The sequence below is a fragment of the Halichoeres trimaculatus genome, unplaced genomic scaffold (genome assembly GCF_033239565.1).
Source record: "Halichoeres trimaculatus isolate MK-OKI-2021-1 unplaced genomic scaffold, fHalTri1.1 fHalTri1_scaffold_15, whole genome shotgun sequence".
NCBI lineage: Eukaryota > Metazoa > Chordata > Actinopteri > Labriformes > Labridae > Halichoeres > Halichoeres trimaculatus.
Window position 1 is genome coordinate 825,997 of NW_027437193.1, and position 26,058 is coordinate 852,054.

General features: G+C 47.7%; 2 protein-coding genes across 3 annotated transcripts in view; one reads left to right on the plus strand and one right to left on the minus strand.

Moving 5' to 3' along the window:
* The window catches only part of LOC141804196 (zinc-binding protein A33-like), a 1,434-nt gene extending 867 nt beyond the window's left edge, over window positions 1–567 (minus strand). Inside the window, exons 1-2 of the mRNA XM_074688518.1 lie at window positions 466–567; window positions 1–300 (exon numbers count right to left, since the gene is read on the minus strand). The exon at window positions 1–300 is cut by the window's left edge and continues 867 nt beyond it. Coding sequence (XP_074544619.1) covers window positions 1–300; window positions 466–567 — 402 coding nt within the window. The remainder of the gene's footprint in view (window positions 301–465) is intronic.
* Window positions 568–1,762: 1,195 nt separating this feature from the next.
* On the plus strand, window positions 1,763–25,283 carry pex5lb (peroxisomal biogenesis factor 5-like b). 2 transcript variants are annotated; one of them, XM_074687852.1, is made up of 14 exons: window positions 1,763–2,119; window positions 9,657–9,752; window positions 12,433–12,544; window positions 13,870–14,100; window positions 17,370–17,487; window positions 18,168–18,255; window positions 18,514–18,612; window positions 19,652–19,771; window positions 21,185–21,328; window positions 21,500–21,570; window positions 21,677–21,889; window positions 21,991–22,156; window positions 22,236–22,393; window positions 23,039–25,283. In XM_074687852.1, exons 1-14 carry the CDS (start codon window positions 2,105–2,107, stop codon window positions 23,235–23,237), a joined length of 1,830 nt encoding a protein of 609 aa, XP_074543953.1. In that variant the 5' UTR covers window positions 1,763–2,104; the 3' UTR covers window positions 23,238–25,283. The 2 variants fall into 2 exon arrangements, with proteins under 2 accessions (XP_074543953.1, XP_074543954.1); XM_074687853.1 differs by lacking the exon at window positions 9,657–9,752 and having other exon boundaries at window positions 1,765–2,119.
* The last annotated feature ends 775 nt before the right edge of the window (window positions 25,284–26,058 follow it).

Sequence of the window (26,058 nt, forward strand, 5' to 3'; positions counted from 1 at the left end):
GAACTGCTCCCTGATCTGGGTCTCAGTGTGTCTGGTCTGGACCTGGATCTGATCTGCAGTTTGATCAAGCTCCTCTTTAGCGTGCAGTAAACTCTGCAGATCCAGCTGGTGGAGGTCCAGAGTGTCCCGCAGTAACTCTCTGTGCTCTCCAGCCGTCTCGCTGATGGGTCGGAGCGTGTGCTTGGCGTGTTCCCCTGAGTCTCTGCAGACGTCGCACACCGGCTGCTGGTGGCTCAGACAGAAGAGCCGGAGCTCCTCACAGTGCAGACTGCACAGGTCCTCTGGAGGTCTCTGACCCCTCTGCTGGAGGAAACTCTCACACACCTTCCTCAAAGCAAAGTTCGGACTCACATCTTCCCTTGAGTACTTGCTCCTACACACCGGACACTCCCTGTCCTCCTCCTCCTCCTCCTCCTCCTCCTCCTCCTCCTCCTCCTCCTCCTCCATCATCCAGGGGGTCTGCACACACTCCCTACAGAAGCTGTGGCTGCAGGACAGGACGACTGGAGCTTTGAAGATGTCTTTGCAGACGGGACAGCACAGATCTTCCTCTAACATCGCCGCCATTTCCCCTCAGAGTGAAGCTGAGGGCGCTGTCAGAACGCCACTTCCTGTTCGCAGACCACCGTGAGGCTGTGAGCTTCAGGTTCCCAGAGTCTGTCAGTGAGGTGGAGGGTTAGTGTGAGTGGAACCACGCTCCTGGTCCTGGTCTCGGTCCTGGTCCTACTCGGGATTGTGGTGTTATAGTCCTGGCCCTGGTTGTGGTCGTGGTCCTGGTCTTGGTCCTGGTCCTGGTCCTCTCTCAGCAAAGTAGTGAAACTTGTTGTCTGTTTATCAGCATCTCTGACAGGAGGAGGAAGGCCAACCACAACTTCCTGATCTGTCAGTGTGAGTCAGTGTGTGTGTGTGTGTGTGTGTGTGTGTGTGTTGGGGGGGGGGTTCAGGTTCAGCCACAGACTGTGAAAAAAAATGGATGTGCTCGGCTTGAAGTGAGGTCTCCACAGAAACTGCTCCCCCTGGTGGCTGGCTGCGGTATAGATTAAAAAACTGTCTTTCCAGTCATTCCAGATGGGCTGTGGTCAAACTTTAAAAACATTAATACACCTGGTAGAAATGTTTCTCCCGTCTGATTGTTGTGGTGATTTGGCGATCCTCTTTTTTTTCTGAAAAGTTTTGTTTTCATTAGTTATTAGAGGTAAAAAAAAAAAAAAGACTTGACGTAATGTTTAACAATGACCCACAACTAGGGGGATTGTAAAATATGACGGGAGTTAGAATCAAAAAGTGATTAGACTTTAGACAGAAAAAAATAAAAAATAATTTTGTCACTAGACTGTGTATATATTCCTAATAGCAGGCATGTGGTTGATAACCTACTTAAACATTTGAACAACAAAAGTTTTACTGATGAATTAAAAAGATTATTTCATGTTTGATGCCTTAAAAATAAAATTTCTGATCAACCTGGAAAAATAATCTTTCACCTGCACATTTTAAAAATTGTCAGTTACAATCAGCAGAGAAAAAACGGAAGTGATACAATCTGACCTTCAAAATAAAAGCTGGTGCTCTGACTGTGAAGGTTCATCACACACACACACACGCACACACACACACACACACACACACACACACACACACACACACACACACACACACACACACACACACACCTGTTCTTCAATCTGAATTTTAAACTGGATCTTTGACTCTTATTTTGAAAATCCTTTCCGGAAGCTCCTCTGTGTAACCGGGGTGGCTTTACTCCGGAGCAGCTCGGCTCCGCTCGGCTCTTCTCGGTTTGTTTTCATCCCGCCCTCCAGCGGTGCGGAGCGACATGAAAACCGGACTCTGCGGTCCTGGGGCGCTTTGGTGTCGAGGAGGCTGGACCGAGCGGACGTGGACCCGGAGCGGAACGGGAGTACGGACCGGGATTTCCTCGTCTTTCCTCCGGAGTGCAGGACCGAGAGGGCCCAGATACACACCGAGCAGGTCGCCGGAGCGGAGCCGGACTGTGGGGGACTCCTGGCGGCTGCTGCAGCCGACTGCGGGACGCTGAACGGCGGAGCACCCATCCGAGATCTGCCGGAGCCGAGTCCGAGACATGTACCAGGTCCAGGTGAGTCCGCACACAGCCGGGGTTCAGCTCTGAGGGACAGGAAGTGGGGGAGCAGCACATCATTCAGCCTGCAGGTCCACCTGGTCCAGGTGAGTCCGGACTCAGGTGGACCCAGTGGTGTCCGTAAGGTGTCAGGATCGAGAGAGGTCCCTCAGGGAGACAGGAGGACTTGTTTGTGTGCTGGTTTGGACCAGAGCCCTTCAGACCGGGGCTGTGGTTTTCTGTGATCTGGTTTCTGTGTTTGGGTTCTGGTTTCTGTGAGCCCCCCTCAGGAGGACTTCACTCTGCTTCATGTAGACCTCAAGGAACCGTGTCCCAGCTAAGACCCAGGCCGCTTCACAAAGGGGACACACTCAGGATCAGAGTCCTGAACCCTCACAGAGTCCTCCTGGTGGATCCCAGGGTCTGCTCAGGTTCAGGAGAGACCACCAGGAACCAGATCAGACCGCTTCAGGTCTGAGAGTCTGCTGAGGGGGGGTAGACGCAGACACACACACACACACACCCACACACACACATCACCCTGAGTGTGTGTGTGTGTGTGTGTGTGTGTGCGGTGTTTTTTATGTTGACCTGGAGGATCCAGATCCATCAGAGTCCTCTGGATCAGGTTCTCAGCCTCCTCCTGTGGGATGCAGCGATGCTCATCAGTCAGCGCGGAGCAGGTTGAGCGGGACAGGAAGTCAGACTCTAAAAACCCTAAAAATGACTTTCAGAATAAGAGCGTGTCAGGCTCAGAGCGGCGCTGGGAGCTGGGCTGACGGGGACCTCAGGGGGACGAGGAAAACCCCGTCAGACCAGCACCGAGGACTGAGCCCAGCAAGACCTCAGCTCCAGGTTTACGGACAAGTGTCTCTCTCCCTCTCTAACACACTCACACACACACACATACACACACACACACACACACACACACACACACACACACACACACACACACGCTCGGCCAGCCCCGGTGGGACCGGTGGTTTTCAGTCCATTAAGCGGGGACAGGGAGCGCGGTTGTTCCTCCGTGTTGTGGCAGGAGGCGAGGAAGATTTCATCATCACAAGGTCACTGCTCATGTTTTATTAATCCTCTGAAACAACCACACACACACACCAACACACACCTGGTTTACACACACACACACACACACACACACACACACACACACATTAGTGTAATCTGTGTGATGGAGATCATCTGATCCTCTGTGATGCTCCACAGCTTCATTAACACTTACCCACATGTGAAGGGTGTGTGTGTGTGTGTGAGGATCCGTACGACCCTGATGAAATGTGACGCAGCATGGAGGAGGAAGTGGGAGGGGCTAACGGGACAGTACCTGCCTGATTCTCAGAGTGAGATATTTATAACCAGGAGCAGCAGCAAAGACCTTCTCCAGCCCCTGAACCAAACCCTGACACTGCTCAGTGTGTCCTCTGCAGGCCTCCGTAGTGCTCCTGTAGTTACAGCGTGAGCCTCAGGGGGACTCTCAGACCAGATTAATGAGACCAGATCCTGCAGGATGGAAGTCCCTGAACTCTCCTGGGTCTCCTGGACTCTGCTGCTGCTCTCAGACACACTTCCTCCTCCTCTTAATCATCTTTGACCCTTCCTCACCCTGAGCAGTGTCCGTCTTTGACCCTCTTTCATCCTGAGCAGTGTCTATCTTTGACCCTCTTTCACCCTGAGCAGCCATTATTTTAAACTAGTGTATTTACAGTTTTAATATTTTTGCGGTAAATATTTATTTATAGATTTGTAGTAGTATTCTAGAAGTATCCTCCACAGTTGTTGTAGTTTTGCATCAGAAGAGTTGTTGTAGTTTGGAAGAAGTAGTTTTGAAGCATGTGTAGTGATGTTGTGTTTGTATTTTAATCTATTTAATCTATTTTAATCTGTAGTTCTGTAATGTCTGTAGTTTTGCAGCAGTTGTTGTTTTGTAGCTTCTGTAATTTTGTACTAAATGTTGTTCTGTAGTTTTGTTGTGTCTGTAGTTTAGTAGTATCTGTAGTTTAGTAGTGTCTGTAGTTTAGTAGTGTCTGTAGTTTAGTAGTGTCTGTAGTTTTGTTGTGTCTGTAATTTTGTTGTATCTGATGTTTTGAAGAATCTGTAGTTTTGTAGTGTCTAGTTTTTTAGGGTCTGAAGTTTTGTAGAAAGTGTAGTTTAGTAGTGTCTGTAGTTTTGTAGTTGTAGTACCTGTAGCAGGGTTGCTGCAGCGCCTCTCTGCTAAGGATTCTGGGAGTTTGCTGGACCAGCCAGCTCAGCTCTGCTGGGACTGACAGAGGACTGTTTGCTCAGCACAACACACGGTTATTTTTAGTTCTTCAACACACACACACACACACACACACACACACACACACACACACACACACACACACACACACACACACACACACACACTCGCTCTTTCTCTCTCTCTGTACACAGCTGGGCGAGGGACACTGTGTCAGAGTGAGGGAGTGTAACAAACAGCAGAAACAGAGAAGCTTCAGTTTCCTCTCAGCTCTGATCATCAAACAGTCATTAAATGATTCTGTGCTTTCTCTGAACACACACACACACACACACACACACACACACACACACACACACACACACACACACACACACACACACACACACACACACACACACACACACACACACACACATACACGCGCGCACACACACACACACACACACACACACACACACACACACACACACACACACACACACACACACACACACACACATATAAATTAGCCGCTTTATTGTCGGGTGATTTTGAAAGACCGAGATTAAAGACAGACTCCAGCTGGCTGTGTGTGTGTGTGTGTGTGTGTGTGTGTGTGTGTGTGTGTGTGTGTGTGTGTGTGTGTGTGTGTGTGTGTGTGTGTGTGTGTGTTCCACAGGCTGATAACGGAGCAGACCTGTTACTAACGAGGTTCAAAGGTAACCGGTGTGTAACGGGGTCACAGCTGGTGGTTTTGGGGCTCAGGATGTGACGTCTCCCTGAGGAACAGGAAACCCTGAGTTTGTGACGTCAGCGCTCTGTGGGGCTCAGGTCTGCTCAGTCCCTGTTTGTGAGCCTGGATCAGACCCGGTTCTCTGGTTCTGTCAGTGATCCACTCCTCTGGAGTCCCTAACACTGGATCCACTGAGGACACATGAGATCCTGACAGCAGTGTGAGGATGGGATCAGGACCTGACTTCCTGAGTCTGACCTGAGGCGACTCAGAGAGGGATCTGAGCCTGATGGATCCTGCTGCGGGAGGAGCTGGTTCAGGGAGGAGCAGCAGCTCGTCTGTGTTTGAGCCGCTCTAATAATAAAACTGTGGCTGATGTTTTATTGATGCGCTGCGTGCTGCGCTCACTGAGGCACACCTCGCCCCCCGCTCAGCTGCTCAGCCGCAGACACACGTCACCACGCCGGCCTCCGTCAGCAGGACTGCAGCTCCACCAGCTGACGGCTGGGCCTCAGCTGCACACTCACCTGGTGCACCTGTGTGTGTGTGTGTGTGTGTGTGTGTGTGTGTGTGTGTGTGTGTGTGTGTGTGTGTGTGTGTGTGTGTGTGTGTGTGTTGTGTGTGTGTGTCATGGTCTCTAGATCCTTGTGGTTTGAATGTGTCCAGGTTTCCAGACTGAAGTCCTGAAAGATGATCAGATGTTTGTATCGTGATCTGTATTTTCCTCTCAGGCTGGAGTCCAGATGAATCCGGTCTCTGGATTTCTGTGAACAGGCTGTATCCAGGTTTTCTTTGTATCTTGGTCGTAACTTGTTCTTACATCAGTAAATCTTGAGAATCTGGAGAGTCCTCTTGATTTTGGATCCCAGCCTTTTGTACCTAAACCTTTTCCTCATCCAGATCCTTCATGTGGATCAAAACAGTAACTGTTAAATTCAGAAAGTTTTCTGCAGATCCTTTTATCATAATTATATCATTGTATCAAGATCTTTTTAACAAGATCATATCATTTAATCCAGATCATTTAAGATAAGACTGTTCTATTGTCTCTGGATCTCTTTATCAGGACTGTAACATTAAATCTAGAGCCCTCAAACCATAAAACATCTTTGTATCTACAGCCTTTGGTCTCAAGATCATTTGATCAAGATTAAATTATTGTATCTAGATCCACTTATCAAGACTGTACCATTGTCTCCAAATCACTGGATCTAGATTCTCTTGTCAAGCTTGTACCATGGTATCTACACCTCTTTATCAAGGGTATACCAAGATACTTGGATCCTCTTGTCGAGCTTTCTAGACCCTTTTATCAGGATTATGTCATTAAATCTAGACCCCTTAACCCAGATTTTTAACACTACTTTTACAGCGTTGTGTCAAGATTATTGCAGTGTCTGGATCACTTAGTCAAAATTGCATCAGTGTATCTAGATTACTCATCAAGACTGTACCATGGTGTCTGGATCCTCCTATCAAGATTATATCATTCTATCTAGACCCACTTTTCTGTGTTATATCATAATATTGAGATCCTCTTATCAAGATTATATCAGAGCGTCTAGATCCTCTTTATCAATAGAAAATAATAATATCTGGATCCTTTATATTTTGGTATCAGGATCTCTCCATTACAATTGTACCAGTGTCTCTAGATCTCTCTATCTAGATTTAAGTGTATCTAGATCAGTTATAACATTAAATCTGAAGCCATTAAACCATAATACATCTTTGTACCTACAGCCTTTGGTCTCAAGATCATTTGATCAAGATTAAATTATTGTATCTAGATCCACTTATCAAGACTGTACCATTGTCTCCAGATCACTGGATCTAGATCTCTTGTCAAGCTTGTATCGTGGTTTCTACACCTCTTTATTAAGGGTATATCAAGATACTTGGATCCTCTTGTCGAGCTTTCTAGACCCTTTTATCAAGATTATGTCATTAAATCTAGATCCCTTAACCCAGATTTTTAACACCACTTCTACAGCGTTGTGTCAAGAGTATTGCACAGTGTCTGGATCACTTAGTCAAAATTTTAACAGTTAATCTAGATTCACTCATCAAGACTGTACCATGGTGTCTGGATCCTCCTATCAAGATTATATCATTCTATCTAGACCCACTTTTCTGTGTTATATCATAATATTGAGATCCTCTTCTCAAGATTATATCGGAGCGTCTAGATCCTCTTTATCAATAGTAAAAAATAATATCTGGATCCACAGTGTCTGGATCGCTTTGTCAAAATTTTAACAGTGTTTCTAGATTCACTCATCAAGACTGTACCATAGTGTCTAGATCCCTTTATCGTGAATATATCATTCTATCTAGATCCATTTTTCAATATTTTATCATAATATCGAGATCCCCTTAGCAAGATTATACCATTTATCTAGATCCTTTTTTTCCAGTATATTATTATATTGAGATCCTCTTTATCAAGATTATAATGAGGCGTGTAGAGCCTCTTTATCAAGAGTAAATAATTATGTCTGGATTCTTTATATTATGGTATCAGGATCTCTCTAGATCTCTCTATCTAGGTTATGTTGTTGTATCTAGATCATTTCTAACAATTTCTATGTGAAAAAGATCTTTTAACAATATCAGGTCATGTTATCCAGATAAATTTAAACAAGATTGAATTATTTGATCTTGATCGCTCTGAGTGGATGATATCACTGTGTCTACATCAAAGTTATATCATGGTATCTATCAATCAATCAATCAATCTTTATTTATATAGCGCCAAATCATAACAAATGTTATTTCAAGACACTTTACAAAAACATTTACAGGTCTAGACCCGTAAATGTTAATAAAATGTTATTAGCAGAAACCCAACATCAAGACAAGATAAGGAGTCTTATCTCATCTTAATCCACCATGAGTACAGGACTTTATAAAGACTCTGTCCCTGCATCTAGATCCTGTTTGGATCCTGAGGAGGAGTCAGAGCGTGGAGGTCTGACTCGTTGAGTAGATGCGGCGGCGGTGAAGATATTTCAGTCGGAGGTGACGTCAGGATGAGGGTTCACGGAGGTTAAACGCGTCTCAGTTTTCACAGCAGACTCAACATCTGCAGCTGCTAAGTGCTCTCTGCTGTCACAGGGAATACACTCACAGGCTGGGTGTGTGTGTGTGTGTGTGTGTGTGTGTGTGTGTGTGTGTGTGTGTGTGTGTGTGTGTGAGTAAGACTTTCATCATATCCCACTTTGGACGTCTGCCATATCGAGCTCGTGACAGCTCCCCCTCTGGAGGTCAAAGGTCACACATTCATCCTGATATCCAGAGTCGCTCAGCATCAGCTCACCTGAGTGAGGCGCTGGCTCCATCCTTGGCTCACGTTGGACGGTGAGTCACGGAGAGGCAGAGAGAGCAGCCGGCTAACAGATGGAAACCAGGACAGAGGTCTGAGAGAGGGACACACACACACGGGTCAGACCAGGAACAGGGTTCCTCAGGGAGACCCCCGAAACAGTCCCAAAACATGTTCAGTCACACTCTTCATCATCATCATCATTCGTTTTTTGTCTTTACAACCCTTGACTTGACCTGCTTTAGTTCCTGGAACTACTCTCCCAGGAGCTAAAGGTTCCTGTGGCACATATATCAGGGTATCATTCGTTCATTCCATATCCCTTTAAGAATCCAAAATCAGAGAACGGATAACGACTTGTTTTTCGATTTCTTGTTTTCAAATAAAAAATCAGAAAACAAATAACGGTCTATTTTTCACTGTTTTGATTTTGTTTTGAAATTAAAATTAGAATATGAGAGAATGGAATTTTCATGTGTATCATGATATGGTTCGCTCTTTCCTTATTCTGTTTCAAAACAAAACTTAAAAAAAAAAAACCAGACTTGTTTTTTTTGCATTTATCTGTTTTAAAACCAAAACGGAAAAACAGAATAACAGAAAAACATAGTTTTTCCAAAATGGAAAAACTGAATAACATAATAATTCCATTTTTCCATTTTGGTTTTAAAACAGAAAAATAAAAAAAAAGTCTGTTTTTTTTTTGTTTGTTTTGTTTTGAAACTGAATAACGAAATGACAAACCATACACAGATTAAAAATCCCATGATAATTCCATTCTCTCATATTCTAATTTTAATTTCAAATCAAAATTAAAACAGCGAAAAATAGACCGTTATCCGTTTTCTGATTTTGGATTCTCAGACGGATATGGAACGAACCAATGATACCCTGATACACGTAGTTGTTTGTTTCCGCTGCAGCTGAAAAACTGAGGGAGGTTTTACAAATGAGACCAGCAGGGGGCAGTAAGACAACAACCTGTTAGCATGTTAGCCTGTTAGCATGGGGGAAGTTCAGCCTGTGCTGGTTTGGATGGTGCTTTGAACAGATTCACTGAATCAGATCTTCATTGAATCCTGATCTGATGAGGATCATGACGCGTCTATAAACTAAAGCAGGATAGGCTAATATTTATCCGTTCTGTCTTTGATTTTCCCTCCAAACATCCTGTTTCAAAGTAAGAGCACTAATCTGCACATGAATGTGACCTTTGTTTTGAAAGGGTGTGAGCGGAGTGAATGTAAACATCCTGTCGATCTGCCTGTTGTAGGGGAAAGGGGAAAGGGTCGTTGCCATGGTGCTGAAGGAGCTTCCTGGTAAAAAGGCAGCCTCAGAAGGAAACCCCCTCCTCACCGTGACAACCAAGGTTGGCATGACGACCACGCTTGTTGTTTTTGGCTCAGATGTTGTTTACGTTGTTTACGTTGCTGTTTGTCTCATCTTTAAGTTTCTGCTGCTGTGCCTGTAGACCCCGCCCTCGACCACACACACCAGGGTCAGATTAACCCACAGAGCTCACCCTAATCTGCCAGATTAAAGCTCTCTGATTGGCTCAGATCACACTGATTAGATCATGTGATCTGTGACACTGGGATTAGTTGAACTCTAATTAGTAAAGGGATTAAATTAAGTCTGATTGATAGTTGGATTAGACTAACTCGGACTAAAAGGAGTGGGATTAGACTAACTCAGATTTAAAGAAGTGGGATTAGATTAACTCAGATTTAAAGGAGTGGGATTAGATTAACTCAGATTCAAAGGAGTGGGATTAGATTAACTCAGATTTAAAGGAGTGGGATTAGACTGTGTTTGGTGAAATTAAATAAACTCTGATCAATGGTGGGATTAGATTAAGTGAGTGATAGTGGCATTAGATTGGCATTAATTAATAGTGGGATTAGATTGTCTCTGGATTAGGTTTCTTTTAGATCAGCGTCATCTGTGTAGATGGCAGGGATTAGACAGGATTAAATCATTTACATCGATCTTGTGTGAAGTATTTTGCAGATTAATTATCTAACTGTTGTTGTTGGAGTCATTTAAATAAAACAATAAAAATCTAATCTGATGGATTATAAAATAATCCATCAGATTACACTGCTTACAAAACATAGGTTTTATTTTTTTGAGCAGCTATCTTAGTCTGTGGGGATTTGGCGCCCCCCTGTGGACATATTTTGTCCCATCCAGAGGTCTGCTAATCTGGATTTGTTCATTGTAAACCTGAATCTGGATTGGGTTGATCTGATCCGGTCTAAAGAACATAATCTGACTCAGATGATCCCGGATTTAGACCAGAATGACAATCCTGAGCTCTGTCAGGGTTAACCTCCTGTGTGTGTGTGTGTGTGTGTGTGTGTGTGTGTGTGTGTGTGTGTGTGTGTGTGTGTGTGTGTAAAGTGATGTGATGTGTGTTTGTGGTTAAGAATCCTCCTCCACTGTTGCATAAAGCTCTTTAGAGGGACCCAAACCAGGACTCTAAGTGGACTCACATGGACCAGTTAGGGGGTTCAGATGTTGCAGCGTGTCGACCTGCTGCAGGACGTGTTGTCTTGCTGCAGGACGTGTCATCTTGCTGCAGGACGTGTCGTCTTGCTGCAGGACGTGTCGTCTTGCTGCAGGACGTGTCGTCTTGCTGCAGGACGTGTCGTCTTGCTGCAGGACGTGTCGTCTTGCTGCAGGACGTGTCGTCTTGCTGCAGGACGTGTCGTCTTGCTGCAGGACGTGTCGTCTTGCTGCAGGACGTGTCGTCTTGCTGCAGGACGTGTCGTCTTGCTGCAGGACGTGTCGTCTTGCTGCAGGACGTGTCGACATGCTGCAGGACGTGTCGACCCGCTGCAGGACGTGTCGACATGCTGCAGGACGTGTCGACATGCTGCAGGACGTGTCGACCCGCTGCAGGACGTGTCGACATGCTGCAGGACGTGTCGACATGCTGCAGGACGTATTGACCTGCTGCAGGACGTGTCTACTGCACGCGCTCAGAGAGTCTCAGTTTCACAGATGGGGGCTGCAGAGGATCCCTCTAAACTCCGGACTGCCCCTTTAAGCTCAGGGTGGAGGTCAAAGTTCAGCTTTAATTCTCAGGAGGTTTTCACCTCTCTGCTGGTCCTGATGATCGGATCTGGTCCGTGTCCAGGTCTCTGTGAGGTCACAGGGTCAGCTTCCTGCGCCGCGTGTTTCTGGTTCAAACACGCAGCGTTAGGAGTGTCAGGGCGGCGTTTCCAACGGGCTGCTGGAGCCGCTGCTCTTTGCTGGGATTAACGACCAGCATATTCCAGCCAACATGTGGGCGGACACGGCTGTGTGGATTAGGATTAGACACACACACACACACACACACACACACACACACACACACACACACACACACACACACACACACACACACACACACACACAGATCTATGATCAGGTGAAATCAGGCCTCACACTGCACCAGTCACAGCTCTCACTGTGGACCACATTTCCCAGAATGCTGTTCCCTGAGACCCGTGTGTAATCAGCAGGGACTGAGGTAAACACTCGGGGCGTCAGTCTGCAGGACACTGACTCTGACCTGGTCCCAGTCCAAAGTCAGAGTGGGGGGACCACTTAACCCCAGAGACCTGCAGAGACCTCATCAGGGTTTTAACCAGTGTGAGGAGAGAAGGACTTCACAGACCGCTCAGGTCCTCTGATGCTGATCTCTCCTCACGGGGAGGCAGGGGGGGTCTTCCTGCTCTCTGGGGATCCAGTTCTGGTTCCTGACTCTGCGGTGAAGGGGGTTAACAGACAGAAGGAAGGAGGAAAGGTGGACAAAAGGTGGAGTAAACTAACGCTCTGAGCTTCAGGATCAGACCCTCAGGTTTTGGTTTTTGCGCTCAGTCTGAGGTCAGACCTGTCCTCAGTCCAGAGGGATGTCAGGGAGGAAGCAGCTCGGCAGCTGGGTTCAGGACCTGTTAGCCTGTTAGCCTGTTAGCCTGTTAGCATGTAGGGTCTGTGTGTGTGCAGCGTTCAGAGCCACGCCCCCTCACCCCCCCCCGTCTCTGTCTCTCTGTCTCCAGCTGGTCCGGGAGCAGCAGGAGAGTCGGCCTCTGCTGAGTCCCTCCATCGATGACTTCCTGTCAGAGACCCGGAGCGACGCCCCCTCTGGACCCCTGGCCTCCAGCACAGCAGGTAAACCCCCCCCCCCTCTAATCTTAATTTGGGACTTTTGCAGTTCCTCCTAAAGCTGCTTCAACTTTCAGACTCTACAGACTCTGCAAACGTCCACTCACAGACTTTATCCTTACTTACAAATGTTCAAAGATCTTTCCACAACTTTTAACGTCTTCAGCGTCCTGCTCTATTCTACAGTTTTTGAGATTTTATTATTTAATCAACACAAAGTTTGGGGTTTTCCACGAAACTTTCCCCCTCAGAGCGCGTCACGTGATGCAGAAGTGATTGATCGTCTCTGTATCCTGTTTGTAACTCGCTGCAGTTCCCACATTTTTAACGGTACAGACATAAAAATCAAACTGTGTTCATGGCGGTCTCAGCGTCTCATGGTGTGATCTGTTTTTTGTCACAGTTTTACCACAGCAGCAGCTGCGTCAGAGACTTACGTTTGTCAAAAATCACCTTTTTGATCACAACACTAGAGCATAAAACAGTGATGAGGTAAAAAAACTGCAGATTTCTGTTGTTTGATTCACTGACTTTACTCGTTTGTTTCACATTTTTTCATTTGCTGCGAGGAAACAGTTTCTCAAGTTTTTAAAACTAACAACGCACTAATGAAGTCAGCTGTTTGTGTCTTCAGTCTCTCTGAGGTTTATCGTGTGAGGGTAAAACTTCTTCACGGTGTCGTCTCCTCGTCTGCGTTCACCTCCTCCATCCCCTCCTCCTCTGTCCTCCTCTGTGACTCTGGATCTCCCTCCAGCTCCAGTCTGCTCCCTCCCTCTCCTCTCTTTACACCTCTCTTCCTGTCCTCCTCTGACTCCGTGTCCTTGGCTGTCCTCCGTCCTCCTCGGCCCATCTGTCCCCTGTCCTCTCAGCAGGTGAAGCAGGCATTAATTAGCACCTCTGACCCGCCGTGTGCTCCTGTCTCCCCCTGTCTCCTCCTGTCTGCTGCGTCCTCCTCCTCCTCCTCCTCCTCTCCTCATTCATCACCTCTAACAATCCCCAGCTCTCTGTTTGTTTCTGCCTCCTCATTAAATCCTTGTCTTCTCGAGGGGAGAGGAGCCGGCAGCTGGAGTTGGCGTGAGGCTCAAACTGTGGCGTCGAGTTTCAAAGACTTTGAAGGTCGCTGAGGAAACGCTGAGGAAACGCTGAGTGCAGGCTGAATACGATAATATGATCTGTTCCTGAGCACAAAGCGAGCAGGAAACGTGATCTTCAGGAGGAATATGGATCAGAGCGGTCGGATAAAACCCTCAGAGCGCTCATCAAATCAATCCAAACATCGTTCTTCAGGACCAGGACCTGGACTGATACTGATCAGGTGTTTTACCCCGCAGGTCTGTCCACTGCTCTGGACCTGGTGGACCTCAGCGACCCGGGGGAGAGCAGCGGTAACGGGAGCAGTGTCAGCAGCAACAAGGAGCAGAGGAGGAGTCCTCTGAGGAGGAAGGGCAGCTCCAAGAGTCCGCGGAGACGCACTAAACCTGACGAGACCGAGCTGATCCAGGTGGAGGTGGAGCACCTGCCGGCCAGTCCTCGAACCCCTGAGAGGATCTCACTGGACTCAGGTACGGAGGCTGGGATCAAAGCCCTGGAGATGTGGTAACAGGTCAAACAGGGTCCTGACAGGTTTAGACCAGGGGTCTGCAACTGTAGGAGCCATTCAGCCTCAGCTCAGCTGGATTTAAGTCAATCAGGAGCCACAAAATCTATTTTACCTTCACTATAAGGATTAGGGTTATGAGTTTCCCTTCGGGGATTAATAAAGTATTTTATCTATCTATCTATCTATCTATCTATCTATCTATCTATCTATCTATCTATCTATCTATCTATCTATCTATCTATCTATCTATCTATCTAACTATCTATCTATCTATCAATAAAGACAAAAAAGTGGATAAACTTCTATACATAGAAATCTAGTTAGAAGTTTTCTTAACAAGAATTTTTTTTTTAATTTTGGTAATTGTACATGTGATGCCTCAATTTATTTCTAATAAATTTGCAAACATTTCAGAAAATTTTCAATTAAATAAATTCGCAAAAATTAAAAAAATAAAAATGAAAAAGAAATGCAAATTTCCCCCCCAAAATTTGCAAAGATTTAAAAACATTTTGAGATTTCAAAAATTTCAAAATAAAAAATTTAAATAATCCAAATTTGCATTAATTTGAAAAAAACTGTAATTTAAAAAAATTGCAAAATTTCAACATAAAAAGAAGAAAATTCAGAACTTTGCAAAATTAAAAAAATAACACGACTGCAAAACTTAAAAAAAAAATTGTTAGGCATTCAAAAATCATTTAACTTATCATTTTTTTGTTGTTTGTTAATTTCACAATGTATTTTCTTCCAGATTAGTCTTTTTGTAGATGTAGTTATCTTCCCAGGGCTGTAAAACTTGAGGTTAGCCACAGGTGCATGGAAAGTTGGTGGATGTTGATGTTGTAGGAGGTGAAGTAGAGCGGTGGCAGGCTTTATTGACAGATGGGAAGAAGATTTAGTTCAACTAAATGTTAACACAGGATTTTATTTAGTGTCAGTCTTTAATCATCAATACCCTCTGGAAGAAAAATAAAAACTCTTTATTTTTAATCATATTTTGTTAAAGCTACAAGGAGCCACTGTAAAGGAGTCAAAGGGCCACATGAGGCTCCAGAGCCACAGGTTGAACACCCTTGGTTTAGACCATCGACTGTAAAAACAATGAATGTCATCTCACTCAATATGAGGTCTCCACAAAAACTGCTCCCCCTAGTGGCTGGCTGCAGTACAGGTCAAAAACTGTCTCCAGTCATTCCAGATGGGCTGTGGTTAAAGTTTAAAAAATAAAAACACCTGGTAGAAACGTTTCTCTCATCGGACGCTGTGGGGACAGCATCCTCCGGTTAGCTTCTATGAGACGGCTCCAAGGATCTGGACCAGTCCCCGTCCTGAAAGGCTGAGACCCTGTGTCAAATGTTGGTGAATGTTACGTAGACGGAGGAGAGTCTGAGGTGTAGAGCTGCTGAATCCTCCATCAGGACAGACTGGGTCTACATTCAGAGTCCAGGAAGTGGTCTGCTGGTTCCCAGAGGTTTACAGAGAGACGTTAGAGGACGAGCTGAGGACACGTGACGGGGACATGAGCAGATACGTTTTTCATCATCTGATAAGTGGTCTTTGCTGGATTGTCTGTTAAATTTAGGCTCTGACTGAGAAACTACCCCCCCCCCCTCCTAATAAAGACTGGATGAATGTACTCCCTGCATCTCTTGTGGCCCAGCCTACATCTGTGATCATCTCCTCCTGTTAATCCCCCTAATCTGCCTTCTCAGGTCCTCGTATTAATCTGGAGCTCTCTGCTCGGACTTCAGTGATTTCACATTTTTCTCTGAGCTGAGGTCCAGACCCTCTTCTCTTTCCCTCCAGTCCAAAGACCGGCTCTGTTCCCAAGTTCCCTGCCCTGCTACGACTTTACAGCTGCTAACTGCTAACTGCTAACTGCTAACCCTAAAGGAAGGAAGTGATGCAGAAACAGTTCAGGATGCTTCCTTCTCTCCCTTTTCTTCCTTCCTTCCTTCCTTCCTTCCTCCTGGCCTCCCCTGTCCTCTGAGGTCAGAAAAGTCTGAATATGAAAAATGATCCTGATCAAATCCAGATCCTGATCCTGTCATAAAAACATCCTGACATATTCTGCTCATGTCGCCCCCTAATGGAGAAGGAAGCAGACTGAGGGGCTGAGTCCAGAGAGGACCGAGAGCCTGATGGATCAAACTGAACTGAATAAACTGCTGTCATGACTCTTTGTTCTGAGTCTTTGTTCTGAGTCTTTGTTCTGGGTCAGATTAGAGTCAGGGACCAGACCATCAGAGGGATTTGAACACATTTTTAGACCCCTGTAAATCCTCTCTGCTGGTCTCTGTCAGAGCCTGGAGCAGCCTCAGTTTGTTTTTAGCTCCATTCGTTGCTCATTTGGTTAAAAGCTCCGAACTCAGTGAGTGAAAATGATGGAGGCTGATTTTAATCTGAGCTTTTACTGTGATGAGAATTTAACTTCCTGTTTCACCTCGGTGTCCTTGTTCACTGAGCTGAAGGACGTAACTGGGTCTCCCGTTGAAATAGCTGGACCTGTTGGGTCCATGGGTTCTTCAGAGCCCCAGGGAACTCTGTTGCTGTTAGCCTCTGTTAGCACCTGTTAGCCTCTGTTTGCCCCTGTTAGCCCTCTGTTAGCCCCTGTTAGCCCTCTGTTAGCCTCTGTTTGCCCGTCTTAGCTCCTGTTAGCCCTCTGTTTGCCCCTCTTAGCCCTCTGTTAGCCTCTGTTTGCCCCTCTTAGCTCCTGTTAGCCCTCTGTTAGCCCCTGTTAGCCCTCTGTTAGCCCTCTGTTAGCCCCTCTTAGCTCCTGTTAGCCCTCTGTTAGCCTCTGTTTGCCCCTGTTAGCCCTCTGTTAGCCCTCTGTTAGCCCCTGTTAGCCCTCTGTTAGCCTCTGTTTGCCCCTCTTAGCTCCTGTTAGCCCTCTGTTTGCCCCTCTTAGCCCTCTGTTAGCCTCTGTTTGCCCCTCTTAGCCCTCTGTTAGCCTCTGTTTGCCCCTCTTAGCCCTCTGTTAGCCTCTGTTTGCCCCTCTTAGCCCTCTGTTAGCCTCTGTTTGCCCCTCTTAGCCCTCTGTTAGCTTCTGTTTGCCCCTCTTAGCTCCTGTTAGCCCTCTGTTAGCTCCTGTTAGCCCTCTGTTAGCTCCTGTTAGCCCTCTGTTAGCCCCTCTTAGCTCCTGTTAGCCCTCTGTTAGCTCCTGTTAGCCCTTTGTTAGCTTCTTTTAGCCCCCGTTAGCCTCTGATCTGCTGTGCTCTGTGTTTGCAGTCAGTCTGTCCTCTCCTCTGGACAAGTGGGACGACTTGAACCTGGACGGGGAGGACGCAGGACGCAGGAGGTACGAGAAGAGATGCACCTCCCACCACTCGTCCAGTGAGCTGCTGTGGTACGTATCACCTGGACCTGAGCCAATCCAGATCACAGAGGAACCAGGTCTGTCCCCTTTTACCCACTTTAGAGTCTGCTGAGTAAAAACCAGGTCCAGAAGAACCCTGCAGCTGTCAGGTCTGCACCGTGACCCCGATGGGTCAAAGTGGGTCTCTGAAGGTCCTCTTTTAGTCCCTGGTTGTTCCTCTGAGAGTCCGGCAGGAAGGATCCTTCTGGTCTCAGAGGAGGTCCAGGTCTTCCTGGAGATGCTGAGGTGTTCCCGGGTCAGAATGGATTTATAATCCCTCCAGCAAGATCTAGGTCTACCTCAGGGTCCCCTTAGAAGGATGCACCTGGAAACCCCCCAACAGAGCGGTGTGCAGGACTCCTCCTGACCCCCCTCTGAGTGTCAGGGAGCAACAGCTCCTCCTCCTCCTCCACCCCGAGTCCAGTTCAAGCTTCAAAGAGGGTCAGGTCTGATTGTCCTCTGGACCCTGAAGTGGTCTGAAAACAGACCCCAGACTGGAGGTGGGGACAGTGTCCCTGTAAAAACTACATTGGGTCCAGAGAGTGGACCGTCTGGTTCCCTGCTGGATCCCTGGGGGTGAGGGGTTTCACAGGGACTGATCTGACCCTGCAGGGCTCAGAGGGATCTGAGGAGTCTCACAGCAGAGGACTTCATTCTGTTTCTCCTCTCAGGTCTGCAGAGTTTAAAACTGATCCTCTGACCAAGACCGCCTTCGAGGTCCACAGCTTCGACGATCTGGACTTCATCCCCTCCTCACAGGTGAGCGTGGGAGAGAGGGGCGCCCCCTGCAGACTCTCAGGGTCACTGCAGCCCTGTTCACGTCTCTTTAAATAAAACTTTGACTTTGTGTGGACCCTGTTAGTTTGTCACTCTGACAGATGCTGCTGACCTTCCCCTCTGTGTGTGTGTGTGTGTGTGTGTGTGTGTGTGTGTGTGTGTGTGTGTGTGTGTGTGTGTGTGTGTGTGTGTGTGTGTGTGTGTGTGTGTGTGTGTGTGTGTGTGTGTGTGTGTGTTTAGGACTGTGGGGCGTCCAGGCAGCGCAGACGGACTCGCTCCCTGCTGGCCAGGAAGGAGTCTCTAGAGGACGAGTTTGTCAGAGCCAAGGCTGCTGTCGAGGTAACACACACACACACACACACACACACACACACACACACACACACACACACAGGCTGTCATACTGGCAGAGGTCTCGTCTCTGTTGGTGTCAAAGGAGTCAGTTTGTTGTAGAAACTCAGAGTCTGTAAATCCAGTCTGGACCTTCAGCTGGTTTTTATGATTCAGTCACTTTGATGAGAGGAAGAGTTCCTGATGAAAAGAAGAGTTCCTGATGAGAGGAAGAGTTCCTGATGAGAGGAAGAGTTCCTGATGAGAGGAAGAGTTCCTGATGAGAGGAAGAGTTCCTGATGAGAGGAAGAGTTCCTGATGAGAGGAAGAGTTCCTGATGAGAGGAAGAGTTCCTGATGAGAGGAAGAGTTCCTGATGAGAGGAAGAGTTCCTGATGAGAGGAAGTGTGGGAGAGTTTTTTGAATTAAAAGTAGAGAAAAAGTGGTTTTGTTTAGAGGAAGTATTTTTTGACGCGAGAGGAGGGGCCAATTTTGACCTGGTTTGAACTGGTCTGGTTTAGTCTAATAATGGTCTGGTTCTTGCTCAGGATGGTCTGGTTTAGTCTAATAATGGTCTGGTTCTTGCTCAGGATGGTCTGGTTTAGTCTAATAATGGTCTGGTTCTTGCTCAGGATGGTCTGGTTTAGTCTAAGGATGACCTGGTTTGGTCTCATGAAGGTCTGGTTTGGAATCAGGAAGGTTCTGGTGTCTCTCTGTGTTTTGGTTCTGGTGGGCCCAGGTGTGTGGATGTTGCTGATGTTGGTGATGGTCTGATGTGGTCCTGAGGAGCTAACAGCTGGTTCTGACAGCCCTCTGATGAAAGTGCTCCTGTTCTGGGTCAGGGTTTAATGTGATGAGTGTGTTGTGTTCCTGTCCGGGCTCAGCTCAGCCGACCAATCACAGCGTCCCCTCTGATCACCCATCAGGTGATTAAACCTCCTCCTCAGCTGATGGGGTCTGGACCCAGACACAGACCGCTGGAGAGCTCCTACTCCAACTGACTGTGTGTGTGTGTGTGTGTGTGTGTGTGTGTGTGTGTGTGTGTTCAGTCTGACACAGAGTTCTGGGATAAGATGCAGGCGGAGTGGGAGGAGCTCGCTCGAAGGAACTGGCTGGAGGACTCTGAGGGTCAGGGTCCAAACCAGCCCTCCGTCTCACCTGCGGAGAAGGTAAGTCCCAGAACCGCAGTTCCCTGAGTATCCACTAGGGTCTGTCTTTAACCTCTGGTCTGGTTTGTTGCTGTGGGGCGTGAGGAGCTGCAGAGATCTGAATGATCAGACTCCTCCTGAGGTGTTGTCAGTAATCTGTAGATTAAACCCAGAGAGCAGCTCTAATCCCTCCTCCTCCTCCTCCGCCTCCTCCTCCTCCTCCTCCTCCTCCTCCTCCTCCTCCTCCTCCTCCTCCTCCTCCTCCTCCTCCTCCTCCTCCTCCTCCTCCTCCTCCTCTCAGGCGTTACATCACTGCCATGTCCTCACGCTATCAAACATCAGCTGACAGAGTCCCTCAGGTCTCTGATTGATACTCAGTCTGGTCTTGGATCATGTAAAGCTGGTTGTAGAGAGCCTGGCTCTGGGTTCTGGATGTTTCTGAAGGTTCAGAGTCAGGACGGTGTGTTTGGGGCTCCTTTAGGGTATTTCCTGAGTCTGACGAGGATCCCTGACCTCCAGACAGACACAGATCGGCCTGCACTCTGAACCATGAGCCTCCTGCTGGGAATCACAGCTTATAAATGATTACATGTTAATATAATTTTAAAGATAATTAAATGTTATTACATTATCATATGTTATATGATACAGTACATTATTACATGTCGTATATAATCAGATGTTCTCAGGTGTAGTTACAGTCAGAGCTGCAGGTGAGGACGACAGTTTCTCTCCTCTGTCTCTGAAATGTTCCTCCCGTCACACAGACCATCATTCACGCTGACGCAGCCCGTGTACGCCATGTCCTCTGTCTTGCAGTCATATTTCAGAGGTCATGTGACCCGTGTGAGCATCATGTGACCTGTGTGTGTGCAGAAGTTGGATGCTCTTGTCCTTGAGGTGTCGGGGGAACAGATGGCTCCTGTCTCCTGCTCCTCCTCTGGGGCTCAGTGAAATATTAAACTGTTAACGTGACGCATCACAGACCAGAGCTGCTGCTGCAGAGTCCTCCATTAGGGGGCGCTCATGTGACTCACTGTGTGTGGTGCAGCTTTATAACAGCCTCTGGTTGACTTCAGTCCTCAAACAGCGGTCGCAGGTTTAACTCCCAGCCTGAAGCCTTCGCTGCTCGTCAGCTGTCCGCCCACAGAGGTGAAAACACAACGAGACAAAAACAGGTTTTAATGAAGAATAAATCTGAGTTAATTTTGTTTTTATTACTGCTCGTTAGCGTTCGTTTACTGTGAGAGAGTTTGGACAGCACAGGAATTATTTTATTATCTAAAACCTGCGAGCTGTGATGATGTGTCTGTTAGATTAGAGACTAAACCTGAGTCTTAATCCAGGGATTATCAGGAAAAGTGAAAGACTGAAGTCGACGAATGAAAATTTATTCTTTGATTTCATAATTTTATAACTTTATGTGTGTTTCAGGGTTATTTCTTCAACCCTAACAACCCGTACAGGGAGTGGCCCTGCGCCTTCGCTGAGGGTCAGGAGAAAGCCAGAGAGGGAGACCTGAACGCCGCCGTCCTGCTGCTGGAGGCGGCCATCTTACAGGACCCCCAGGACTCTGAGGTGACCTGAACCTGATCCTGATCCTGAACCTGATCCTGGGTTCAGGGGTCTGTAACTGAGCATCCTGTGAATAAAGTCTGAGTCAGGGACAGAATCCTCTCTCTGGTGCTCTCATGAAGAGTCCTGGTCTAGACCGGCCCCCCTGACTGGAGTCTCCCTCCTGTGTTTCAGGCCTGGCAGGTGCTGGGGATGACGCAGGCTGAGAACGAGAACGAGCAGGCCGCCATCGTGTCCCTGCAGAGGTAGCCTCACACTCTGACTCAGGGCTTCACACACTCTCTGCTGCTCACACACACTCACTCACCTGTCTCACCTGTCCCACCTGTCTCACCTGTCTCACCTGCTCAGGTGTCTGGAGCTCCGCCCCAACAACCTGCCGGCTCTCATGGCGCTCGCCGTCAGCTTCACCAACGGCAGCATGCAGCGGGAGGCGTGTGACGCTCTGCACCGCTGGATCCGACACAACCCCCGATACAAACACCTGGTCCCCGGGCGCAGGAGTCCGCTACAGGGCTCCCCAGCCTCCCCACGCAGGGGCCCCAACACCTCCACACCTGCCAGGTACCAACACCAGAGCAGGGAGGGACGCGTCCAGCTGCAGTACCCATAATCCTCAGCTGCAGGAGGAAAACACTTGGATTTCTGTGTGTGTGTGTTTTCAGGTCCAACCTGCAGGAGGTGCTGCTCCTCTTCCAGGAGGCGGCTCTGTTGAATCTGGACTGTGTGGACCCAGACCTGCAGACCGGTCTGGGGGTCCTCTTCAACCTGAGCTCAGACTTCAACAAGGCGGTGGAGGCGTTCACAGCAGCGCTGTCCGTCAGACCTCAGGTAACACCTCACCTGCTGACTCACTGAGTCTGATGATGTCAGCACTGCATGATGATGTCATCATTTCCTGTCCAATCAGGACTACCTGCTCTGGAACCGTCTGGGAGCCACGTTAGCAAACGGCGACCGCAGCGAGGAGGCAGTGGAGGCGTACACCCGGGCCCTGGAGCTGCAGCCCGGATTCATCCGGTCCAGATACAACCTGGGCATCAGCTGCATCAACCTGGGAGCTCACAGGTAACACACCTGATAGCTGACGCACCTGGGAGTTAACACACCTGAGAGCTGACACACCTGAGAGCTAACACACCTGAGAGCTAACACACCTGAGAGCTAACACACCTGATAGCTGACGCACCTGGGAGTTAACACACCTGAGAGCTAACACACCTGAGAGCTAACACACCTGAGGGCTAACACACCTGAGAGCTGACACACCTGAGAGCTAACACACCTGAGAGTTAACACACCTGAGAGTTAACACACCTGAGAGTAAACACACCTGAGAGCTGCCACACCTGAGAGTTAACACACCTGAGCGCTAACACACCTGAGAGCTGACACACCTGAGAGCTGACACACCTGAGAGCTGACACACCTGAGAGTTAACACACCTGAGCGCTAACACACCTGAGCGCTAACACACCTGAGAGCTGACACACCTGAGAGCTGACACACCTGAGAGCTGACACACCTGAGAGAGGACTACAGGTAACCCACCTGTTCTCAGATCTTCACACATGCATCTTTCAGCGGGTCATGTGACCTCTATCCTGGTGTTGTGGTCACATGACCAGTTTGTCATCTGTTGTTGTGCACATGTAGTTGTTGATTTTTGTGGTCATGGTCCTGGTCTGACCTGGTCCTGGTCTGGTCCTGCAGGGAGGCGGTCAGTAACTTCCTGACGGCTCTGAACCAGCAGAGGCGGAGTCAGCGCTGCAGCCATCAGCAGATGTCGGCTAACATCTGGGCCGCTCTCCGTATCGCCATCTCCATGATGGACCGGCCCGAGCTGTTCCAGGCCGCCAGCGTGGGGGACCTGGACCTGCTGATGAGGGTCTTTGATGTGGGTGACGTCTGACGCTGGGACTGAAGGGGGTCTGAGGAGGTTCCAGTCAGAGTCTCCTTTCACAGGGACCAGAGACGGTTTGGTTTGAAACCAAAGAGACTAAGACGGCTGCAGGAAGATCCTTCGCCATAACACAGCACAACCCTTTAGCTTCCTGTCAGAGCGGCGTCACAGAGACCCCAGGACTCGATGGTTCTACTGGTCCTCACCAAGTCCTGACCTCCCCTCAATGCAGTTTAAAACCTGTTCCCAGGTCCAGGTTGAGGTTTTCAAAGTGTAACAACGTGATGTCACAGCGCACCGAGGAGTACACTGTGACATCACTGTGACATCACTGGGGCACCGACTGTGACAGAGTTTCACCACCAGAGGGCAGCAGAGTCTTTATCACTGTGTTTAAGTTCAGTGTTGCGTTTCACAGCTGGCCCCCTGTCTGCCTCATCCAATCAGGATCCAGTTTGATCCTGTGATCAGAGTCATGTGACCCATCTCTGGATCAGAGACTCTCTGACCTGTTAGTGAAACTCTGAGGTTGGTGCTGGTGTTTCACATTAAAACCCGTCTCAGACTCAAGTAGCCATACTCTCCCTCCCTCAGCAGGCTTTTATTGTGAAATATAATCTACAGGAAGTGAGAGGTGGGGTCAAAGACTGCAAACAAGAATACAGGAAGCTAACTCTGACCTCAGGTCTTTGATTCAGTGTAAACCATTAGAGACGTCTTAAGGTTTGTTTAAGCTCTTTGACCCTCCAGAATAAAAGACCTCTTATCAGTTTTCATTTCTTTGACCCTTCTGGATAAAACACCTTGTCATGTTTCACCTCTTTGACCCTTCAGAATTAAACACCTCATCATGTTTTACCACTTTGACCCTTCAGAATACAACACCTTGTTATGTTTTACCACTTTGACCCTTCAGAATAAAACCACTTGTTATGTTTCGGCTACTTGACCTTATAAAATGAAAGACCTGATCAATTTTTGGTTCTTTGACCCTTCAGAAAAAATCACCTTGTCATGTTTCACCTCTTTGACCCTTCAGAAAAAATCACCTTGTCATGTTTCACCTCTTTGACCCTTTAGAATAGAACGCCTTGTTATGTTTTACCTCTTTAACCCTTCAGAATAAACCACTTGTTATGTTTCGGCTAATTGACGGTTTAGAATAAAAGACCCCATCAATCTTTTAGTTCTTTGACCCGTCAGAATAAAACCACTTCTTATGTTTCACCTATTTGACTTTTTAGAATGAAAGACCTCATCAACTTTTGGTTCTTTGACCCTTCAGAACAAATCACCTTGTCATGTTTCACCTCTTTGACCCTTCATAATGAAAGACCTTGTTATTTTTTTAGTTCTTTGACCCTTCAGAATAAAACACCTCGTCATGCTTCCTTCCTCAGATAATGACTGTAGCTGCTCTTTGTAGTCCGGTGAGGCTCTTTTATTTTGAAGGTCTGTTGTTCTTCCTGTTGTGGGCTCTCAGGTGAATCTTCAGTTCACAACAAGCTGCAGCACTTTCTGCTCGATGCACAGACATATTTATACAGCTGTGACCGTAGCACTATAACCTTTAGACTGTGTGAGTAATCTACATGTTCCCCTCAGAGCGTCTACGTTTGTTTAAAGACTGATCCAAGGCTGACGGATCTACAGGGAGCCGGTTTTACTGAGACCTGGTCCTGCACACACTGGCTCTGATGACTGTTTCTGGTCTCCCTCAGTGTGTGTGTGAGTGTGTGTCCTCTGTGGCTCCTGCAGGCTGCGTTCAGACCCAAACCAACCTCCACAGACTGGACTCAAAGACACCAGCTCAGCAATACCTCATCCTGATCCTGAGTCCAGACACCAGGTCCTCAAACTGGACTCTGGTCGGCCTCAGGTATCAGATGATTGAGGAGGTGGGGACATGAACCCAGCTGGGAGAGTCCAGGTGGATCCAGGTGGGTGTTGTGGTCTGAACACAGCTGGTGGTCTTCATGTCTGTGGGGGGTCATGGTCTGTAGAGTCCGCTGTCATGTAAAGGACTGAGATTAAGAGATTAAAACCCTGAACCTGAACCACCCTCCTGACTGGACTGTGCCGTTCTTTGGATGAGGAGTAAAGACCTGACCTGATGGGGGCGCCCCTGGTCTCCTTAATGTGGTCTGTGTGGAATGGTGGATCTTTATGTTTAGGTCTTTGGTTCCTGTAGAGCTCCGTCTGAGGAGGAAAGCATCTCCATCAGTCCGGTCCAGGGTCAGGCCTACTTTAGCCTAGATCCTGGTCTGGTTTTTCCTCCCTGTGAGTTCAGGTGACTCACCTGAAGTCCTCTGGTTGTCCTCACCTTCACAGGACCAGAGAAGAAGAAGTCTGAGACTCAGGATCAGGTCCACGTTACCCAAGGAACACAGAGTCTGATCCAGATCTCAGACCACAGACCGATGGAGGGAGAGATAGGTAAAACCAGGACTGGGAAATCTGGACCAAATCCTCCTCTCTCACCTGTCTGACTCTCACCTGTCTGACTCTCACCTGTCTGACTCTCACCTGTCTGACTCTCACCTGTTTGACTCTCACCTGTCTTTCTCAGGTACTGAAGGAGTAAACTGAGGCAGAGAGTTTCATTACAATTTATTTCAGCTGTGACACTCTAACATCATCATCATCATCCTCATCATCCTCGTCATCATCATCATCATCATCATCATCATCATCATCATCATCACTCTGAGTGCTCAGATCAGCACCTTAGACAGGCACATCTAACCACAGGTACAGGTAGATCTGTGCTTCACTGTGTGTGTGTGTGTGTGTGTGTGTGTGTGTGTGTGTGTGTGTGTGTGTGTGTGTG